The sequence below is a fragment of the Danio aesculapii genome, chromosome 2, assembly GCF_903798145.1.
Source record: "Danio aesculapii chromosome 2, fDanAes4.1, whole genome shotgun sequence".
Lineage (NCBI taxonomy): Eukaryota > Metazoa > Chordata > Actinopteri > Cypriniformes > Danionidae > Danio > Danio aesculapii.
In genome coordinates, this window is record NC_079436.1 from 29,600,249 (window position 1) to 29,621,877 (window position 21,629).

The following is a 21,629-nucleotide window of genomic DNA, read 5'->3' on the forward strand; positions in this document are numbered from 1 at the left end:
GCCCTCATCTCCAGTGTGGCCAATCACAGAGCAGATCACACTGTGAATCCACCTTCATCACGACAGAATTTCATTTATCAAAGCTCCAACTCAGTTCAGATTTTTAATATCCACAAATTTGTGATTTCTAACCATTATCTAAGGTAAAATATGTAGAGATTCTGGAAGTGATACTCTTGAATAATTTATTCTACTGTTATGCTGAATGTGATGAAAATTACAGCAATATTTTGAAATAATACAACCCCAAAAAGTCACATTTTTTATTATAGAATAGATTATAAATGTTTTTCATTTTATTAATTTTATAATTAATAATAATTATCATTTATTATATTTCATGTGTAGTATTCTGGCATACCTTGGTGTAATCCAGCAAACCTCAATGGCCTGTTAACATGGCTGATCTCTTATTACCAACTGCAGCACGTATCCATTTCTAAAACCGCCTCCATCCCACTCAGAAACCTGCTGTGCTGGTAAGAGCTGTTGCCAGGATGGTGCAGAATGCCAAGCCCATGGCAGTTGCCAGGGGGATGCCCATTACTGCAAGGCAGCCAGCAAGTGCCAAGTCCAAGATATCTGCCAAAACTCCACCAGCGCCGGGGACGGTGGGAAGAAATGTGGGTCAGAAGGTCAAGGTGGAGCCCCAAACTCCTCGGGCTACTCAAAAACATCCCGCAAAGCCGCTAAACATGACAAACGACAAAGAGGTCAGTGACAGTCACAACTTTATTAGATTAAAACCTTGCTGATGAAGACGTTTACTTCTAATTCATAATCTCCAGTAACAAATTCTGAGATCAGGTTTGATATTTGAAGATGTTTGGCTTTATTATCAATTGCGATGTAATGTTGGTGTACCATTCAGCATCATTTCATAGTTTGTAAATCAATGCGTCTGTAATTTGTCTTTCTTTTTTTCTGGACTTTGAAATGGAAGTGTGGTAATAGAGCCTTTCACCCCGTGCTCAAGGTCAGACAGTCTGTGTGAAAGCTGTTCATTAGACCAATTATTACCTCTAACAATGCAGTCAGGAGGAAATCAATAGCCACTGTCAGGGCTGTTTCAAAGCCTCGCTCTGAAAATCAATCAGTCCGGCTTCTATCTGCATTCTCCTCCTTCAGTCATGTTCAGACAGCAGACATTTGCCAATATCAGCAAGGATTTTTGTTTAAAAAAAACACACACACACACACACACACACTAATTATACTTGGCAGAATGTCTGCGCCTAAAGCAATAACAGAACACAGGAGCAGCTGCATCTAATAATGATTTTGGTTTTAATTAAGTGTTCATTATTACAGAAAATTATGTACTAATAAATGCCCGAGCTTGGTGTGATTATACCCAATTTTATTGTCTGTTTTATGATCCTCAGCGTGAGGAGTATATTCTCTACATGCAGAAGCTGGAGGAGCAGATGCACCTGAGGAGGCAGGTTATCAAACACAAAGAGCGCATGCGATCTTTACGGGCCACAAACAAGAGGCATCTGCGACTGGAGCACTTCCAAACCGATCTTTCCACTGGACACTGCTGGAACAACAACCAAAATCAACAGAAACCACCATGCTTTCTGAGTTCTTACCCTACAAATGCTATGCCCCAGCAGCCATTCTATAATCCCCAGGACTGTCTCGTCCTGCAGTGCCATCCACAATTGCATCCCCGGCCTCCGCAGCAACAGATGTACCAGATTTTAGTACCCACACTTCAACCTCCATGTCATCGGGCTTCATCGGCTCAAGGGAATCCAACAGAGATGCAGTATAATCAGGCTTGTCAGTCGGACACAGGCAGGGTGGTGTTACAGGAGATGGAGCAGGTCGCAGATCACATGAGTCTACAGTACAGTATTGATGAGGCCTGTATTGCCGATCTGCAGGACGTTCAGCCAGGAAGGAAGAGAATGATAGAGCAGAGGATTTCTGATGGGCCCATTCCCGCCAAAAGCAGAGTTGTCCAGCACTTTACTACAGGTGTAAGTATGTTTTTTTCCCCTCCCATTAAAACCAGTTATTATTATTTTTTGGCAGTTATATTTATTAAAATATCCTGTATCAAGTTCGAGATTAGATAGTAACCTTTTCCATTGCTTGAATAAGTGAATATTATTTTTTGTTCATTCTGCAAATTAAAACATGACATGCTTTTATATGTGTAAACTAAATATAAAAATTTCTGGTTGATTAAATTACGTCCATATTTTTCTTTTCTTCCATTTATCCATATAAATTAAATTGAATGTCTAAATCAGGGGTGCTCAAACTCTGTCCTGGAGGACCAGTGTCCTGCATAGATTAGCTCCAACTTTCTTCAACCTGCCTGGAGCTTTCTAGTATCCGCTTGTTAAGTGTGACGTCACGCGAAGCGGCTTCCGGGTCCAAGCGCTCTATCAAACTGTATAGGGAAATTAATAAACGTTTACAAAGCAATGTAATACTTTCGAAAATCACGATCGCAATATATATGTCCATGCCTAATATCTGATGGCCAGAAAGTGATTCATTTTTTTTTTAATTGTTCATTTTGGTATTTGTGATGCAGCAAGCCCAGAGATTGTTGTGTACACTATGCCTTTATATAAAATTCACTTTAATGTGTGATATGAATAAAAAGTGATCATAAACGAAGATTTTCTCAGTTCAAATGAGTGGCGGCTTGGACCCGGAAACAGTATTACATACGTCACCAACACGTCATTACTTAACAAGCGTATACCTAAAAGAGCCTGATTAGCTGGTTCAATTGTGTTTAATTGGGGTTGGAACTAAAATATGCAGGACACTGGCCCTCCAGGACCGAGTTTGTGCACCCCTAGTCTAAATAGTCAATTAATTAATTATTAATTTTTTCAGTTTTATTTGCAAATGCATTTAAAATAAAAAAAAAACATGTTAAACAGATGAAGATTCCCCTGAGATTTTTGGAACACAAATTTTGGATGAAATCTGAGAGCTCTCTCACCCTCCATAGACAGCAATTGTTAACCTGTTAAAGTTCAGAAAAAAAAACATCCTCAAAACAGACCATATAACCTTCAGTGGTTCAATCGGAATATCATCAAGTTACAAGAATACTTGTGTGAGCACATAAAACACAAATGAAGACTTAATTCAAAAGGGTGCGTGTTCGTGAGCATTTACATTGATGTATTTCCTGAATGCTTACACATGACTTCCTCTCTTTGAAACAAAGCACAGATGCATCTGAGATGTATGTCAGCAATACGACCGAGCTAAACATGCATAAATATCATCGCGCTCTCGTGATTGTGCACTCTATACTGACAATGAGGAGAAGAAACTGTTGAAGAATGTCTTTATTGTTGTGTTGTGTGTGCACAAAAGTATTCTCGCAACTTGATAACATTCTAATTGGAAAGCTGACCATGACAACATATGGTCTGTTTGAAGAAGTTTTTTTTTTTAATAGATTTTTCCGGACTTTGAAAGAGACAGGACCATTGCAGTCTATGGTGGATGAGGGAGCTCTCAGATTTCATCTAAAATATCTTCATTTGTACCTGAATGAAGGTATCAGGTTCTGCTGATGTTCTTCTACCGAGCATCAGTTGAAAGTATTAACATACTGCATATGTATTTGGTGCAACCGTTGAACCAGGGGCTCAGAGGAAAGCACTTCACAGGGTCATCAACGTTGCTCAAAGTATTGTAGGCTGTATTCTCCTCACACTGGAAGAACTACACAGCACCCATTGTTTTAAAAAAAGCACAAAAACATTTTAAAAGACACTTCATGTCCTGGGAACTCCCTGGTTGAACTGTAACCTTCAGGAAGAAGGTACAGATCAAAACATGCCAAGACAAACAGACTCCAAAACGTCTTTTTCATCCAACCATTCTCAATGCTGCCAAAAAAATAAGAGGCAATATGTATTTTACACTAACCAGCCACTTTATTAGGTACACCTATCTAACTGATCGTTAATGCAAATTTCTAATCAGCCAATCACATCGTAGCAACTCCATGAATTTTGGGCTATCTGCTGCAGTTGTAACCGAGCATCAGAATTGGGAAGAAAGGTGATTTAAGTGACTTTGAATGTGGCATGGTTGTTGGTGCAGACGGGCTGGTCTGAATATTTCAGAAACGGCTGATCTACTGGGATTTTCATGTACAACCATCTCTAGGGTTTTCAGATAATGGTTAGAAAAAGAGAAGATGTCCAGCAAGCAGCAGTTCTGTGGGCGTAAATGTCTTGTTAATGCCAGAGGTCAGAGGAGAATGGCCAGACCTGTTCCAGCTGATAGAAAGACAAAAGTAACTCAAATAACCACTCGTTACAACCGAGGTATGCAGAAGAGCATCTCTGGACGCAAAACATGTCCAACCTTGAGGAAGATAGGCTACAGCAGCAGAAGACCACACCGGGTGCCACTCCTGTCAGCTAAGAACAGGAAACTGAGGCTACAATTCACACAGGCTCACCAAAATTGGACAATAGAAAATTGGAAAAACGTTGTCTAGTCTGATGAGTCTCAATTACAGCTGCGACATTCGGGTGGTAGGGTCAGAATTTGGCATTAACAACACGAAGACATGGATCCATCCTGCCTTGTAGCAACGGTTCAAGCTGCTGGTGGTGGTGTAAAAGGGGATATTTTCTTGGCACATTTTGGGCCCATTAGTACCAATTAAGCATCGTGTCAACGCCACAGCCTACCTGAGTATTGTTGCTGACCATATCCATCCCTTTATGACCACAGTGTACCCATCTTCTGATGGCTTTGTCCAGTAGGATAACACGCCATGTCATGAAGCTCAAATCATCTCAGACTGCTTTCTTGAACATGGCAATGAGTTCACTGAACTCAAATGGCCTCCACAGTCACCAGGCTCAATCCAATAGAGCACCTTTGGGTGGTAGAACAGGATATTAGCATCATGAATGTGTAGCCGACAAATCTGCAGCAACTGCGGGATGCTATCATGTCAATATGCACCAAAATCTCTGAGGAATATTTCCAGAGGATTGAGGCATTTCTGAAGGCAAAAGGGGTTTCAACCCAGTATTAGTGAGGTGTACCTAATAAAGTGGCCGGTGAGTGTACATATGTGTATTATGTATTCGTTTCTATATTTCTGTGTCTGGAGTGCATGTATGATCATATTCTTTTATATTTATATATATATATATATATATATATATATATATATATATATATATATATATATATATATATATATATATATATATATATTAATTTTATGCAATTTAAGCACTTAATTTTTTTTATAGACAAAATGATTGTTGCACTGACTGGTGAGCACTTTTTAAAATTCCTTTGTACTTGTGACAATGATAATAAAGGTCTATTCTATTCTGGAACAACATGAGGCTGAGTAATTAATAACATGCTTTAAAATACATCTCTAAAATATTGACTCGGATCCATTTTCACATCATCCATATTCGTAAAGTATGAATGGTCATCATATAATAGAGCTTCAAACCTCCAAACCTATTTCTAATTCCCACCACTTATGAATTCCATGTTCCCCATGCGACATTAGCCAACGCTCTTCTTTCTCATCATCACTCCGTCCTCTTTCCAGTCTATCCGCTCTTTCTCTTCCCTCTCCATAACCTGTCCTGTCCAGAGACGTGAGGTTTCGTGAGCTTCTGCGGGCCGATGAAGATAACAGGGTGTCAGTCTTAATAGAGGTTGTGGTGGGATGTCTTTTGCGGAGAAATGTCTGCAGACAGCCGAATCGATGAGGTTGCATTTGACAGAGTGCTGAAAGACAGATCAGCAAGATGCTACCCAGAGACATTGTTCCGCTGTCAGTCTCATCCGCATTGACAATGTTATCTCTCTCGCTCTCGCCGGTATCAAGCATCTCTCAGGTGCTCCGAATTGGATGTCACCCCCTGAAGATGTGCAATTAATCTTTTGCTGTGTGTGTGTACGTTCTCTTAATACCTGTAAATAGAGAGTTGCTAGTACGGCGGATTTGGATTGAAGAGCTTAGGCGCAGATAAGGGAAATTAATTTTTCATCAGGAATAATAGCAGGCGTGCCAACGGGGAACACAAAGCAGGAGTGAGGGTGAGTGGGGAATTTGTCAAGTGTTGTCACTCTGGGATAATGCCGCTTCAGTGTGTGATTGGTGTAATGGAAGGCTGTGATTTCAATGGAGGGGGGATTAATCACTTTACACTGTGCTGAGAGCAGCGAAATATAGATAGTGAGTGCTGTTTTCACTGTGTCAGATCGTGCAGGTGTGATTTTGGGTGTCCTTGGGACATGTTTGAGCATAATGTTGTCTGAAGTTGGATTCATGCTCGATGCATCAAAAACGTGTTTATAAAGCGGTGAAGGCCTGTATAGGAGTGTCAGAGAGTTTTTTTTGGCCACAAATGAAAACCACACCAAAATGAAAGCTTGCATTTTGTTATTCGTGTGACAAAAGTTTTATATATATTTTAATTAGTCAGATTTATATATATATATATATATATATATATATATATATATATATATATATATATATATATATATATATATATATATATATATATATATATATATATATTTAAATTATTAGCCCTCCTGATGTTTAACAGAGCAAGGAAATTTTAATAATCTATCTACAGAACAAACCATCCTTATACAATAACTTGCCTAATTACCCTAACCTGCCTAGTTAACCTAATTAACCTAGTTAAGCCTTTAAATTGCCCTTTAAGCTGTATAGAAGTGTCTTGAAAAATATCTAGTCAAATATTATTTACTGTCATCATGGCAAAGATAAAATAAATCAGTTATTAGAAATGAGTTATTAAAACTATTATGTTTAGAAATGTGTTGAGAAAATCTTCTCTCCGTTAAACAAATTGGGGAAAAAATAAACAGGGAGGCTAATAATTTAGGGAGACTAATAATTCTGACTTTAACTGTATATATAATTTTAATTGGCTTTTACTTTACATTTGAGTACCTAAGGGTGACATGGAATTATTTAAATAAGACAAATTTTATCTCAATTTTAAAATATATACACTACCGGTCGAAATTTATTCTGTTTATCAAGGCGACATTTATTAAATGTAAAAAAAAATTAATTGTTAAATATTTATTAAACAAATAATTAATGACTGCTTTGGTATTGTATGTAGTTTCAAATGAAATTATTACTCCAGTCATTATTGCTTTTATTACTATTACGATTAATAGTCATAATGTTTATAATAAAAACACTAATAATAATTAATATTAGAGGTATTTCTGAAGGATCATGTGACTGAAGACTGGAGTAATGAAGCTGAAAATTCATCTTTTAAATCACTGGAGTAAATTATCAAATTAAATTATAAACTACTTTTGAACAGTTATTTTATAGTGCAATAATATTTCACAGTTTTACCATTTTTACTGTATATTTGATTAAATAAATGCATGTTTGGTGAGCAGGAGAAGCTTATTTTTAAAACATAAAAACTTTTGACCAGTAGTGTATATTTATGTATGTAATAAAATATTTGTTTTTTTTTATAATACTTTTCCAATTGTCACCTATTATGTCGATGTAAAAATAAAACCATTTTAAATCATATTTTTATATTGGAATCATATTTAGCAAGTATTTTGTGTTTTTATGTCTCATTCAAATAACTGGTAAAGTATTAAAATCTTGGTTCTAAATTTGGAGGCTTATTTTTGTGTCACGATTAAAACGCCACGGAGAAGCGAGATCAGCCATAGGTGGCAGAAGGAGATATGACCGGCTCTCGGTGTCACGCACACTCGCTCTCTGTGTCGCGCACACTCCCTCTCTCTCTGCTTTCCTTTGACTTTTGTCAGTGGCGGTGCTGCGCGCATCAGTTTCCTGCCTTCATCAGAAGTTAAACCCCACGTTGACAGGTAATAAGAAAAATTCAACTTCAGTCATGTTCATGTTGTGAAACACTATCAAAAGGTCCACTGTTGACTATATTAGTCTTCTGTTTTCAATGGCGATTTGAACACTTATAGGAAGTCCTCCGCTCTACAGAGGCTATTATTAATCAGAAATTGAGTGTACATAGTTATATGTTAATAAATGCAGTCTTCAATTTACAGACAGTCGGCAAGTACCAGAGAACAGATGTAACACATTGATAAAATTTAGTTTTCAGTCATGCTGATGTAAAAGTCATATTCAACTCGTTTAGTTTTGCCTTCATTTTTTTCAGTCATGACAAAGCACGAGTCTTCAGCACATGATTTATTTACAACACATTTTTAAACAGAATAGTTTTACTCATTACTAATAACTAGCTATTTTTTTTGTCTTTCCCATGGTGACAGCATAATGTTTTACTTGTTATTTTGCAAAACAGTTGTATTCAGATTAAAGTTTCATTTTAAGATTTAACTAGATTGTTAACTAGGTAAGTTAAAATAATAAAACAAGTTATTGTATAACTGGTTTGTTGAGTAGACAATCAAAAATATACAGTAAATATTTCTTAAGGAGGCTAATAATACTGGCCTTAAAATAGTTTTTTTTTTTTTTTTTTTTTAAATAAAAACTGTTTTTATTCAATACAAACTCTAAAAAATAAAACTTATGACTTATAATAACAATTATTTTTGTTTTATAGGAAATACTGTGAAAATTTCCTTGGTTTATTAAAGATCATATGTAAAACATTATTTTAAATGAATGGGACGGCAAAAAAATGTGACCTCAACTGTATCTGTTAAAGTTTACAGGTGCAAAAATGCAAATCCTTGATGTACTTGAATGTTAAACGTGTGTTATCCTACAATACAAAGTTACTTGTCAAATAAATTAACAAGGAAGATTATTTTGAGTCTGTTATTTAATTAGCATGTTTATTAAGACTGTGGAATGAGGCATGAAAAAAAATTACTTTGAATACCTTTTAAGTTGTTTGTGATGTATGTTAAAGTGTGCCCCCTAAAAGTGCAAGTGGCCCCTGCCCGGCCCGCCCAGTTACGCTTGTCTGGAACCGCCACTGCCCTGCTGCTGGAATCAGCTTCCAGAAATGATCAGATGTGCTCCAACAATAGGCACGTTCAAATCAAGACTGAAAACACATCTGTTTAGCTGTGCCTTTACTGAATGAGCACTGTGCTACATTAGACAGATTGCACTATTATCTCTTTCTCTTTTTTCGTTCTTTTAAAGCCTGTTTTAACACATTTGAATCTGTTTTTAATCGTTTTTATTATTTGTTTTTATTTTCTTGTCTCTCTTATTCCTGTTTATGCAAAGCACTTTGAATTGCCACTGTGTATGAAATGTGCTTTATCAATAAACTTGCCTTGCCTTACAGTATTTACTATATTTCTGATTAAATAAATGTAGTGTGATCATAACATCCTTCTGTAAACACCTTTAGAGAGATATATCGAAATGTACAAAGGCCAGCAGTCAAACCTTTTAAATAGTATTATGCTAATTAAGTCAATCAATTACATTTGTAATCAAATACAAAATGCCTAATATTTCAATCACACAAGTATTTTGAGGAAATAAAGATCTCTCCACATACACTCATTATTTAATTGGCATTAAAGGAAATAATTAAAAGTAGTTTGAAATGTCATGATCCTACATTCCTTTCCACTCTGTTGCGCTCTGTCTAACTGTTGTTGAATGTGTAGGCGGCTGTTCACACGTTGTGTTTTGTCTGCTCTCAGTAGGTGAGGTTTGGCAGTAGCATTAGCCGACTGCGCTCTTGCAAAAAACAACATCAACAAAGCTGTTGCTTTATAATTTGCCAGAAAGCGTCTAGCATTTTTGCATTGTGACTTTTAGATCAATAATTGCAGTCAATTGACGCATTAACGACCGTGATCCCAGCACATTTTCTTATGATACCACTGACCGTCCCATGTGAGTCCATGTGAGAAAAATCAATTATGTCCAGGTCTGTTCTCCTGCAGGAGATGTTGTGATGCTGTCTAACATCATAACATAGACTGTGGGAGTGCCATTGTTGTACATCACTGTAGGCCAGTTGTTTTGACTGTAGGCCTGGGGAAGCCCACTGCTTTCGCAGCAGTGTAGTGGTCAGGTGTGACATTGAGCCCTGGCCGGCCGTGAGAGAGGTGTGCAACCCGAAGCGGAGAGAGTCATGGGGACGCCTGATTTGTTTGTGCTCATTAAGCTCTGAGGTGGGAGGTGGGACACTCTCGACGGGAGAACAGGAAGGTGGATGCAGCATGGGAAGGTCAGGAAGACGTATATGCAAGTGGACTAAAAATACATCCTGAGAGATTGAGCCCATCTTTGGGCCTACATGACATCATTAGGGATGGGATGAGGTTAATAATGCATTTATGTAGTTGTTTAATTGGAGACATATAGCTTTTTTCTTATAGAGTTCTTTTAAAATTTGCACTTTGGTGATGACATTTGGTCTTGTTTTGTGTTTGTTGCTTGAATTGACAACTTGGCATCTTCAACATTTCTTACATCAAATAAAGGTGATTCCACATTTGAGACTCCATTTTAAAAATATGATGTATAGGTATGTCAGATAAGTTATTTGATGTAGAGCTGTTTAACACATTCAAAGACCACTTAAATTCTCATTTTGTTTGGATTCACAATGCTGTGTCATGTTTAAGTAAAAATGTAAATTTCTAATGACCTTTCTTCCAAATTTAAAAGGAAAAATGTTCTTTCAGAGGGCTTTTTGCCTAAAATAAAAACTTTTTCATACCTGTATATTTTCATTTAATATTTTGGGTGGAATAAATGTATTGAAATTTTGTCACCTTGGAATTACAAGGTTCTATCTGCATTCTGAGTGATTTTGAGATATTGAGCTTCAAAGTTTTTGCATTCCATTTAGGAAACAGTATGTGTGTAACAGATGTTTTATTTTAAATAAAAAGTCTTTAAATGTAAACATCTTATAACAAAATTCCATAATGTAAATAAGTTGTCATTTAATAAGAATATGTCTAACTCAATTTTGACAAAAATGTCAGATAGAACCTTATCATTCTAAGATAATGATTTGTTTTTCTGTCCCATTATTTTAAATGACAAAATTTAAATTTGAAATTCAGAGGACATTTTTATCAGACCTCAATAGAACAAATATTACTAATATTCACTCAAACACATAACTAATAATAGGTCTCTTAATTTGTACCGTATGTGGTCCTCATTTTGTAAGTTTTATTCTTTTTTGCAACAGTCTAGAATTGGGAGTTCAAGCTCTGATTTCAAACCACCGATGAGTGAAGAAGCCAAAGCGGTGACTGAAACCAATCGCCGAACTGTCACCCTCATTCAGGATTCATCTCCACCTTCATTTCTGCAACACGGTCTCAAGCTGACCTGTCCCATACAGAACCAGGTAAATGTGTCACTGCTTGTCATCACAATTCAGAATATATATATTCTTTAATTCATATGATTCTGCAGAACCTGTTAATTACATATCTGGAATTTTAAACTATAAGAAATAGTCATATTACACATTACCCATGACAATGAACACAAGCAAAACTTCTTTGGAGAATGCTTTTGTTGATTTGCTAACAAAATTGTGTCAATTATTTTTAAATAGTACCACTAATATTATTATTATTAATAATAATAATAACAATATTATTAATAATAGTAGTAATAATAATAATAACTTTTAAGAAACTCCATAAATCATTGTAAATGTTATGAATTATTCAAATTGGTTTTATTCTTGAAAGTTTACACAGTCTGGATCAGAAAATATGATCGGAAATTTTATGTATTAATTTATATATAATAATGTCCTGAGCGTCGCGGCAGCGCATTGGGTAGCGCTGTCGCCTCACAGCAAGAAGGTCGCTGGTTCGAGCCTTGGCTGGGTCAGTTGGCATTTCTGTGTGGAGTTTGCATGTTCTCCCTGTGTTGGCGTGGGTTTCCTCCGGGTGCTCCGGTTTCCCCCACAAGTACAAAGACGTGGTATAGGTGAATTGTTTATGCTAAAATTGACCATAGTGTCTGTGTGTGAATGAGTGTGTTTGGATGTTTCCCAGTGATGGGTTGTAGCTGAAACGGCATCTGCTACGTAAAACATGTGCTGGATAAGTTGGCGGTTCATTTCACTGACCCCAGATTAATAATGTGACTAAGCTGAAAAGAAAATGAATAATAATATCCTGATAATGAACATTATCAAGGGAGAAGTGCTCCACTGTGATAGCTATTCATTGTATATCAACTATATTTGCGCATTGTGGTCAAAATACAAATTTGCTCAATAGTTTGCTTTGGATATGCTCACTGGTACAGCAAAATCTGCTCACATAACGCACTAACAGGACATTTTTATGTAGTGTACTTGCTCTTGCTGCTTGCAACAGTGCTACTGTGCCATCATGGCAACACTGGGGAAAATGATGTCTCTCGACTCGTTAACTGTCAGTAAAATTTTACTGTCAGTAAAATCTGGTCATTTTATTGGCTTAAGTTTTTAATTCAGAATAATTAAACTGCTAAGTTCAACTTAAAGTCTTACAAAATTACCGCTTCCAAGATGTGCTGGTTGTTTGAATAAAGTAAAACTTTTCTCAACCTGTCACCTTGCGTTACATGATAAACCTACATACACTCACCAATAATTTTCCAATGAAAAATAATAGTCTGACCTTATTCTCAGTTGTTTATAATTCTTTTCAACTATTTATTACATGCCAAATTGAAGGCCTATCAAACCCATCAGCCACACCGTTCATCAATCAAAAATTTCTATTTGTGTAATACTAAAAGTGCCATCCACCCTGTCAGTGGTCTACACTTTATTTAGTCAATCGAGTCAAAGAATACATTGCTGCATCTCATCCGTATTAAAACATCAGCAGACACCAGAAGGGCAAACTAAATTGGTCATCTCGGCGTGTGCCTGGCGCTCGCTGCAGGTTGTTGTTCAGGGGCGAGGTAGAGGCGGAGAGGGCCAGATGGGCAGTGCCCACTTGGTGCCAGGCAAACAGACGAGCAGTAGAGGGGGAAAAGGGGGGGTGTGAATGGGCAAGGCTGCAGACCTGGTGTCAGTTGAAGGGCTTTCTTCATCAACCGCTGGGGTCCATCTGAAAAACCTGCTGATGTCAGTAAGACCCATTCAGGTAGGTCAAATCCTAGCTCCCCTACCAGCTCCCCCACTCACTGTCAGGCCCGTCTTCTCGCCCTGGAAAGCTGATACGATCAGTGCAATTTACTGTGAAACAGCTTAAGCCTTTTGTGAAAGTTAGTGCAGTTAATGACACGCTGTCCTGGTGAAATAAAACCATCTTAAATGAAGAAGCAGTGTCATAAGATTGGCATTGCATTCTTCTGTCCTTGGTACTTGTCACCTTGGAGACATCTTCAATGTCACTGTTTCATTTGACATTATCTTCTAAAGTGGTTTGAGTGATTTCATTGTGTATGATTGCTTTTAGATGTACTTATGTAGTTTGGTTATTTGTTTATTCAGTTTGTAATATATTTAGTATTATAAACTAATCGTGAACAATGCCTTTACACCACCTCAATCATGTTTGTTGATGTTAATCGTAAGATACAATTTGTTCAAGATGTACAGTTAAAGTCAAAATTATTAGCTCTCCTGTGAATTTTTCTTTTTCAGATATTTTTCAAATGATGTTTAACAGAGCAGGGAATATTTCACAATATTTCCTATCATTTTTTTCTTCTGGAGAAAGTCTTCTTTGTTTTATTTCGCCTAGAATAAAAGCAGTTTAGATTTTAGAAAAAAACATTTTAAGGTCAAAATTATTAGCCCCTTAATCAAATTTTTTTTTGATTGTCTACAGAATAAACCGTCGTTAAACAATGACATTTATACTTATTCTAATTTGCTTAGTTAAGCCTTTAAGCTGAATACTAGTATCTTGAAAAATATCTAGTAAAATATTATTCACTGTCATCATGGCAAATGCAAAAGAAATCCATTATTAGAAATGAGTTATTAAAAATATTATGTTTAAACGTGTTGAAAAAAATCTTCTCTCTGTTAAACAGAAATTGGGGAAAAAAATAATTCAGGGGGGCTAATAATTCTAACTTCAACTGTATATATTAATGTTACTGATCAATAAACATGAATAACAGTGAGCAACAGTGCACTATTAATGCATGTGTTGGTAATATTTAAGAATAAATATTTTAAATTAGCTTTGAACTACCCTTCATTTCAGCAGTGCTTTTATTTGATGGGGAAAAAGAAGTTTATTAAAAAAAAACATTTAAAATTTTATAATTTTTATATATTTACGTCTGTATCAGCCCAATATAGGCACCAGGTATACATTACACCATTAAAATAAAAGTAAAAATGAATGAATGATCTGTAGATTACAACAAATTGACTGTCAGAAGGTAACAATAATCAGGGTGCTTGTGGGTCTCAAAGTCCTAATGCATCAAAACTTCAATTTGTATTATTTAATGCTACATTCATTCATTCATTTTTCCTTCAGCTTAGTTCCTTATTTATATGAGGTCACCACAGCGGAATGAAACGCCAACTATTCCAGCATATGTTTTACACAGCGGCTGCCCTTCCAGCTGCAACCCAGTACTGGGAACCACCCATGCACTCACATTCACACACTAAGGCCAATTAAGTTCATTCAGTTCACCTGTAGCGCATGTCTTTGAACTGTGGGGGAAACCGGAGCACCCAGAGGAAACCCACGCGAACACGAGGAGAACATGCAAACTCCACACAGAAATGCCAACTGACCGAGCCAGGACTCATACCAGAAAACTTCTTGCTGTGAAGCGACTGTGCTAACCACTGAGCCACCGTGCCGCCCTTAAATGCTACAACCACTGGAAAAAAAAAGGATCTTTTTCTCAGTTTTTTGCTTTCCAATAAATATGTCCAAATCTTCTTAAATCAAGATAAATTTACAGTTATGTCTAATGAAGATGTGTTTTTCTGAGAAACTAAAGAAATGTGAGTTTAGGCTTAAAACATTTTGAAATGTATTTAGTAATTTCACAGAAAACAAGTTCACACTTCCTCTTTTAGTTTGCTTGGTTTGTCATTTTTCTTTCTAAACGTGTCATTTAAGAATCTTTTGACATTTGTGGTGGAAAAAAGCCACCTTTTTTACTGTGTGATCATAGGGTAGGGTATCAGTGGTGTTTAAAGTTATTAAAATCAGTTTGTTGTAAAAATGAATAAGTATTTTTTTATTATCAAAGATTAATTTGTACTTTTAACTCGTTATCTGCTTCCTATAATTGTGCATGGATAGAGAATGTTAACATGTTATCTTCTAGTCAATTTTTTAATTCTTTGAATTCTTGAAAACTTACCTTCAGATAACCTGCAAATCCCTGAAGAAACACAATTTCAGACCATTTTTTAAACAATTTCTGTCACATTTGTCCGAATGTTGAATGCACCATGCGTCTCTTTTGCTTTTCAGCACCAACATTTACCTTCCTTTTTTCTGCCGTTGCGGATTGTTTTTGGTTTGATATGTAATTCCTCATAATGCTGAAGTAGTTTCCCCATAGTTCCCCATCACCTGCTGCTGCCTGGTCTGTTGATGTGCCTGTCTGCACAGTATGACTTTATCCCTGGTGTGCGCTCATCTGAAGGCTTGACGGGCTTGAGAAGCGTTGGGCTGTCATGTCCTGCATTACTGCACAGAGAGTGAGAGGTGATTGTTCACCGGCTGACACCGAAGCATCATAGCAGTGCCTTGAGCAACACAGTTTTCAGAATCACACAGGCTTTATCTGCGCTTTCTTCACTTTGTGTGTGTGTGTGTGTGTGTGTGTGTGTGTGTGTGTGTGCGTGTGTGCGTGTGTGTGTGTGTCTACGTATGTATTTTTTGTGTCCTTGAGTGTAATTTTGCCTGTGTGTGTCTGCTCAGAATGTGAGTGTGTGCTCGTTTGACTGTGTGTGTGTGTGTGTGTATCTGTCTGAATGTCTGTGTCTGCCCAGTGCTCTGTGTGTGTGCGTTTTATGTGTCTTTGAGTGTAATTTTACTTGTGTTTGTGTGTGTGTGTGTGTGTATCTGTCTGTCTTTCTGTGTGTGTCTGCTCAGAGTATGTGCTTGTGCGAATATGTGTGTGTCTGTCTCTGTTTGTGTGTATGCCTGCCTGTCTGTTTGTGTGTGTGTGTTCGACTGTCTCTGCATGTCTGTCAGTGTCTGTGTGTGTAATTTTGCCTGTGTTTGTGTGTTCCTGTCTGTGTGTTTGCGTGTGTGTCTGCTCATTGCTCACTGCGTGTGTGTGTGTTGTGTCTCTGTGTGTGTATGTCTGCTCAGTTTAATTGAGCTTGGGTCTGGATGTGTGTGTGCTTGTGTGTGACTGTCTGCATGTGTTTATGTGTGTCTTTGCGTGTAATTTTCCGTGTGGGTGTGTGTGTGTGTGTGTGTGTGTGTTGTCTGTCTGTGTGTGTTTGCTTGTACAGAGTGAGTTTGAGTATTTATGTGTGTGCATTTGGATCTGCGTGTGTGTCTGAGTCTGTGCATGTACCTGTGTATGAGTGTCTAAATGCGTCTATCTGTGTGTCTATGGATGAGTGTGTATGGGTGTCCTACAATGTGTTTGTTTGAGTGTGTGTGTAATTTTGCCTGTTTATGTGTACATCCAGAAAGTATTCATAGCGTTTCACTTTTTCCATTTTTTTATGTTACAGTCTTATTTCAAAATTGATTTTTTATTTCCTCAAAATTCTTCACACAATACCCATATTGACAATGTGAAAAAATATTTTTGTGAAATTGTTGCAAATTTATAAAAAAATAATAAATAATAATACAAAAGTATTCACAGCCTTTGCTCAATACTTTGTTGATGCACCTTTGGCAGCAATTACAGCCTCAAGTCTTTTTGAATATGATGCCACAAGCTTGGCACACCTGTCTTTGGGAATTTTTGCCCATTACTCTTTGCAGTACCTCTCAAACTCTTATCAGGTTGGATGGAAAGCGATGGTATACAGCCATTTTCAGATCTCTCCAGAGATGTTCAATAGGATTTAGATCTGGGCTCTGGCTGGGCCATTCAAGGACATTCACAGAGTTGTTGTGAAGCCACTCCATTGATATTTTGGCGGTGTGCTTTGGGTCATTGTCCTGCTGTAAGATGAACCGTCGTCCCAGTCTGAGGTCAAGAGCACTCTGAAGCAGGTTTTTATTCAGGATGTCTCTGTACATTGCTACATTCATCTTTCCCTCTATCCTGATAGTCTTCCAGTTCCTGCCGCTGAAAAACATCCCCACAGCATGATGCTGCCACCACTAGGAATGGTATTAGCCTGGCGATGAGCAGTGCCTGGTTTTCTCCAAACGTAATGTCTGGCATTCACTCCAAAGAGTTCAATTTTAGTGTCATCAGACCAGAGAATTTTGTTTCTTATGGTCTGAGAGTCCTTCAGATGCCTTTTGGCAAATTCCAGGCAGGCTGCTACAGTATGTGCTGTCTGGCCACTCTACCATAGAGGCCTAATTGGTGGATTGCTGCACAGATGGTTGTCCTTCTGTAAGGTTCTCCTCTGCACAGAAGAACGCTGGAGCTCAGACAGAGTGATCATCGGGTTATTGATCACCTCCCTGACTAAGGCCCTTCTCCCCCGATCACTTAGCTTAGATGGCCGGCCAGACTAAGGCCCTACACCCCCGATCACTCAGCTTAGATGGCCGGCCAGCTCTAGAGTCCTGGTGATTCCAAACATCTTCCACTTATGGATGATGGAGGCCACTGTGCTCATTGGAACTTTCAGAGCAGCAGAAATTTTTCTGTAACCTTTCTCAGCCTTGTGCCTCGACAATCCTGTCTCGGAGGTCTACAGACAATTCCTTTGTCTTCATGCTTGGTTTGTGTGAGTGTATGAGTGTGTCTGTGCGTCTATGAATGAGTGTCCTACAATGTGTTTGTGTGAGTATGAGTGTCATTTTGCATGTGTTTGTGTTTGTCTGACTGTGTATGTGTGTGTGTGTGTGTGTGTGTGCGCCTTCTCAGTGTAATTGTGCTTGGGTCTGTATGTGTGTCTTTCTTTCTGTCTGTGCACGTTTGTCTGAGTCTGTTTGTGTGTCTGAGTGTCCAACTGTGTGTTTGTGTGAGTGTGTTTGTCTAAATTTGCATGCGTATGTATGTGTGAGACAGAACGTGAGTGTGTGTGTTTCCTTTCTGGCAGATTAAACAATTTAGGCCTTTTTCCTGTGGCTGTCATAATGCGTTACATTCGCTGAGCTGACAAACTAATTGGCTGATGTTGATTTAATGAAATAAAAATGTGATCATACAGCAATGATTATGGAGTAGGAATTACATTATCAGTTATTGCCGTGTTGTTATTGGAGATGAGGTTAATCCTGTTATTATTAGGATTTGTTTTCCCTGCATTGTGTTTAATCTGATAAATTATAATTTTGTGAGTGGAATAATAATCTTATGAAGGATAATATGAATAATTATCATATTATGAAGGATGTTCGGAGACTGAACGGAAATGTAGTTTCTGAAGCCTGTCCTTGTTAATTTGAACATATTATAAATGTCCACTAGAGGGCAGGCTTAGTCGACTTGTGCTTTAGGGAAGGCTGAATAATGCAGGATCAAGAGGAGGGGTTTGCTGTATTGCTAGTTATGTGGATATTTTAGGGAACAATTGAAAATAATGGCTTTTAATGTGTCATATTTAATAATGTCTGTTTTGAATCTGCCTAAAAACAGTATTACTTTTGAATGTTTTGTTTATCGTAAAACCATTTAGGGCTATTAATCATTGTTTAGTTTTAAAGAGTTTTCATAGTAAGTTTAAACATAAAAAACAATATTTAAATTACCATGGATATCAAGTGTTTTGTATAATTTGTCAAAATATATTTTGTTAGAAATAACCATTTGAATCAAACAAAAGCATAAACACTAATGTTTTAAAGTTTGGGTTGGTAATTGTTTGTTTGTTTTAGATTTTTGATCTCTTATTTTTAATTGCTCACCAAGGCAATATTTAATTTTTTTTGCATCATTTTTTATTAATATAATAAATGTTTGTAATATTTATTTGGTAAGTAAGAGTAAGTTTTCTCAGTAGGCCTGCCACAATAATCAGTAAATTAACTCAGCGCTTTTTATGTGCTTTCATTCAAAAGGAGGTTGGAAAAGCTTAGAAAATGTGCTGCTTGTAAAGAAAGTGTGTCTTTTGTGAAATTGCTTAGAATTGGGTGACGATGAAAAATAGTACTTCATAAGCAGGGCAAGTTTATTTATAAAGCACATTTCATACACAACGGTAATTCAAAGTGCTTTACATAAACCGGAATAAAAAAGGCAAATATAAGAAAATAAAAACAAACAATAAAAATGATTCGGATAAAAAATGAAAACGATTAAAAAACGATTAAAATGTGTTAAAACCGGTTTTAAAAGAACAAAAAAAGAAAGTGCTAATAGTGAGCTCTGTAGCACAGTGCTCATTCAGTAAAGGCACAGCTAAACAGATGTGTTTTCAGCGCAGTTGTTCAAGGCAAATTCAACCTGCTTTGACTGAACTGTTGGAATTGATCATTTATTTGATTCTACAGGTCTGAGTGGTCTGTTAGGTTTGTATTCAGTGAGCATATCTGTAATGTATTGAGGTCCTAGGCAATTTAGTGATTTATACACAAGTAATAATACTTTAATATGATGCCTGAATAATATTAACAAAACAACTTCATAAGCTCTGCATAGTTGAATTTTTCGGTAAGTTGGAACTTCGGCTAAAATTAATCTGATTTTGCTATTAATTACTGACATTAACGTGAAGAAATAACATATAAAATTTTAGGAACTGGTCTTTTAATTATAAAAATGTTGTTAATTATTTAAAGGAACAGTTCACCCTAAGATGAAAATTGTCATAGTTTACAGTGTTTTTATTTTTATTTTCTGGTCACAGTTTTTTCCAACATGAGTAAATTTTCTTCTCTTAAACACAAAAGAATATATTTTGAAGAATGTTGGAAATCATTGGTAACATTTACTTCAATAGTATTTGTTTTTCCTATTATACATGTCAGTGGCTAGCCAACATTCTTCAAAAAAACTTCTTTAGTGTTTACCAAAAAAATTAAACTCATAAAGCTGAGTAACTGCTACTTTTTAAAGTAACTTTTAGTTTTGGGCTGAACTATTCCTTTAAAAACGTTCAATCATTCATTTATTTTCTTTTCGGCTTAGTCCTTTTATTAATCAGGTGTCGCCACAGTGGAATGAACCGCCAACCCATCCAGCATATGTTTTACGCAGCGGATGCCCTTACAGCTGCAACCCAACACTGGGAAACACCCACACACTCTTGCATTCACACACATACACTACAGACAATTTAGCTTACCCAATTCACCTATACCACATGTCTTTGGGCTGTGGAGAAACCAGAGCACCCTGAGGGAACCCACGTGAACACGGGGAGAACATGCAAACTCCACACACAAATGCCAACTGACCCAGACGGGGCTCAAACTAGCGACCTTCTTTCTGTGAGGCGATCGTGACACCCACTGTGCCACTGTGACACCTTCTTTAAGAATGTTAATTTAAGTAAAGTTTTTATGATTGGTTACTTTGAAGCAGTTTGTACAATTGATTATTATTAATTTAAATTAAGGCCTAAAGGATACATCCACCAAATTACTTGAATAAATTTGGGGCACATCATTTTTAATAATTAGCTATCTGCTGAGAAATCTATAGTATCGGTGCATCTTTAGTATTTGGCATATACTGTAAATGCTATCAATGCAACAGTCAGCGCATGATGCAATTAACAACCAGCGTGATGACAGGATGAGATCTCCACAAAAGTAATTTCCAAGTATTTTCTAGATGTGCTAGTGGATCTATACCACCCACAGCATCCCGCAGTGACCAAACAGCTACCTGGAATGTTAAAGGAAGCGTCTATTACATGCAACATTGCTTCTCAGTGGCCTGTAATGAGCCTGCGCTTTTTATGAAGTCACAAGCATCACAAAAACACCACTGACCATGACAGCCAGCAGGCCCACCATCACCCTATAAAAATGGCCCCAAAAACGTTACTGGAACGTGATAATGGGCACCAGGCCGACATCATTACTTTTTAATGAGTGTCCCTCAGGGGTCAAACCTTTGATCTGACCTTTATAACCTTCTTTTGACACAGGTGGCCATCAGTGGAAATGAACACAGCGCTTTCATGTAAGTAGACTCCAGTTTCATTCATATTTGTTTATGTGGTATTGGGTAGCATATACCATGTTTTTTTTTTTTATTCTCTTTATTACAGACCCTTCAGTTCCGGCCTGAAAACACAGTCTGTTACTGCTCAAACCAGCTTCATAGTAAGACTGAACCACTAAGGAGATCAAACCCACACAAACCCACATTGTGTTCTTTGAGGTTTGTTGTCGTTTCTGTTTGGGTTTGAGTTTTGCCTTTTTTTGTGATTGTTGAAGACAGTTCAGTGGTTGTTAATAGTTTGGTTCTTGGTTTCTATTAAATGCATAAACTGACTGGATAGTCTTGGGTGGCTGTTCATGTAAGATGCACATTTTCATTTTAGTGTCATAGCTCACATCATTTAAATAATAGCCTGATCACATTTTCTTTTTGATGAACAAAATAGGTCAGAAGTTTGGAAGAGTTGTTA

The 21,629-nt window shown here is 37.0% G+C and overlaps 1 protein-coding gene across 1 annotated transcript; it reads left to right on the plus strand.

Annotated features, from left to right (window-relative positions):
- Nucleotides 1-1,547: 1,547 nt before the first annotated feature.
- Nucleotides 1,548-21,347, plus strand: LOC130236164 (uncharacterized). Its single transcript, XM_056466786.1, has 4 exons — nt 1,548-1,988; nt 11,196-11,357; nt 21,144-21,178; nt 21,267-21,347. Exons 1-4 carry the CDS (start codon nt 1,608-1,610, stop codon nt 21,337-21,339), a joined length of 651 nt encoding a protein of 216 aa, XP_056322761.1. The 5' UTR covers nt 1,548-1,607; the 3' UTR covers nt 21,340-21,347.
- The last annotated feature ends 282 nt before the right edge of the window (nt 21,348-21,629 follow it).

What these genes read in the sequence shown, in the direction of transcription:
- LOC130236164 (XM_056466786.1), top strand. Translation starts at nt 1,608, where the DNA reads ATGCCCCAGCAGCCATTCTATAATCCCCAGGACTGTCTCGTCCTGCAG. An exon ending in TCCAGCACTTTACTACAGGT is followed by an intron (nt 1,989 to 11,195) that starts GTAAGTATGTTT and finishes TTTTTGCAACAG; the next exon opens with TCTAGAATTGGGAGTTCAAG. An exon ending in CCTGTCCCATACAGAACCAG is followed by an intron (nt 11,358 to 21,143) that starts GTAAATGTGTCA and finishes CTTTTGACACAG; the next exon opens with GTGGCCATCAGTGGAAATGA.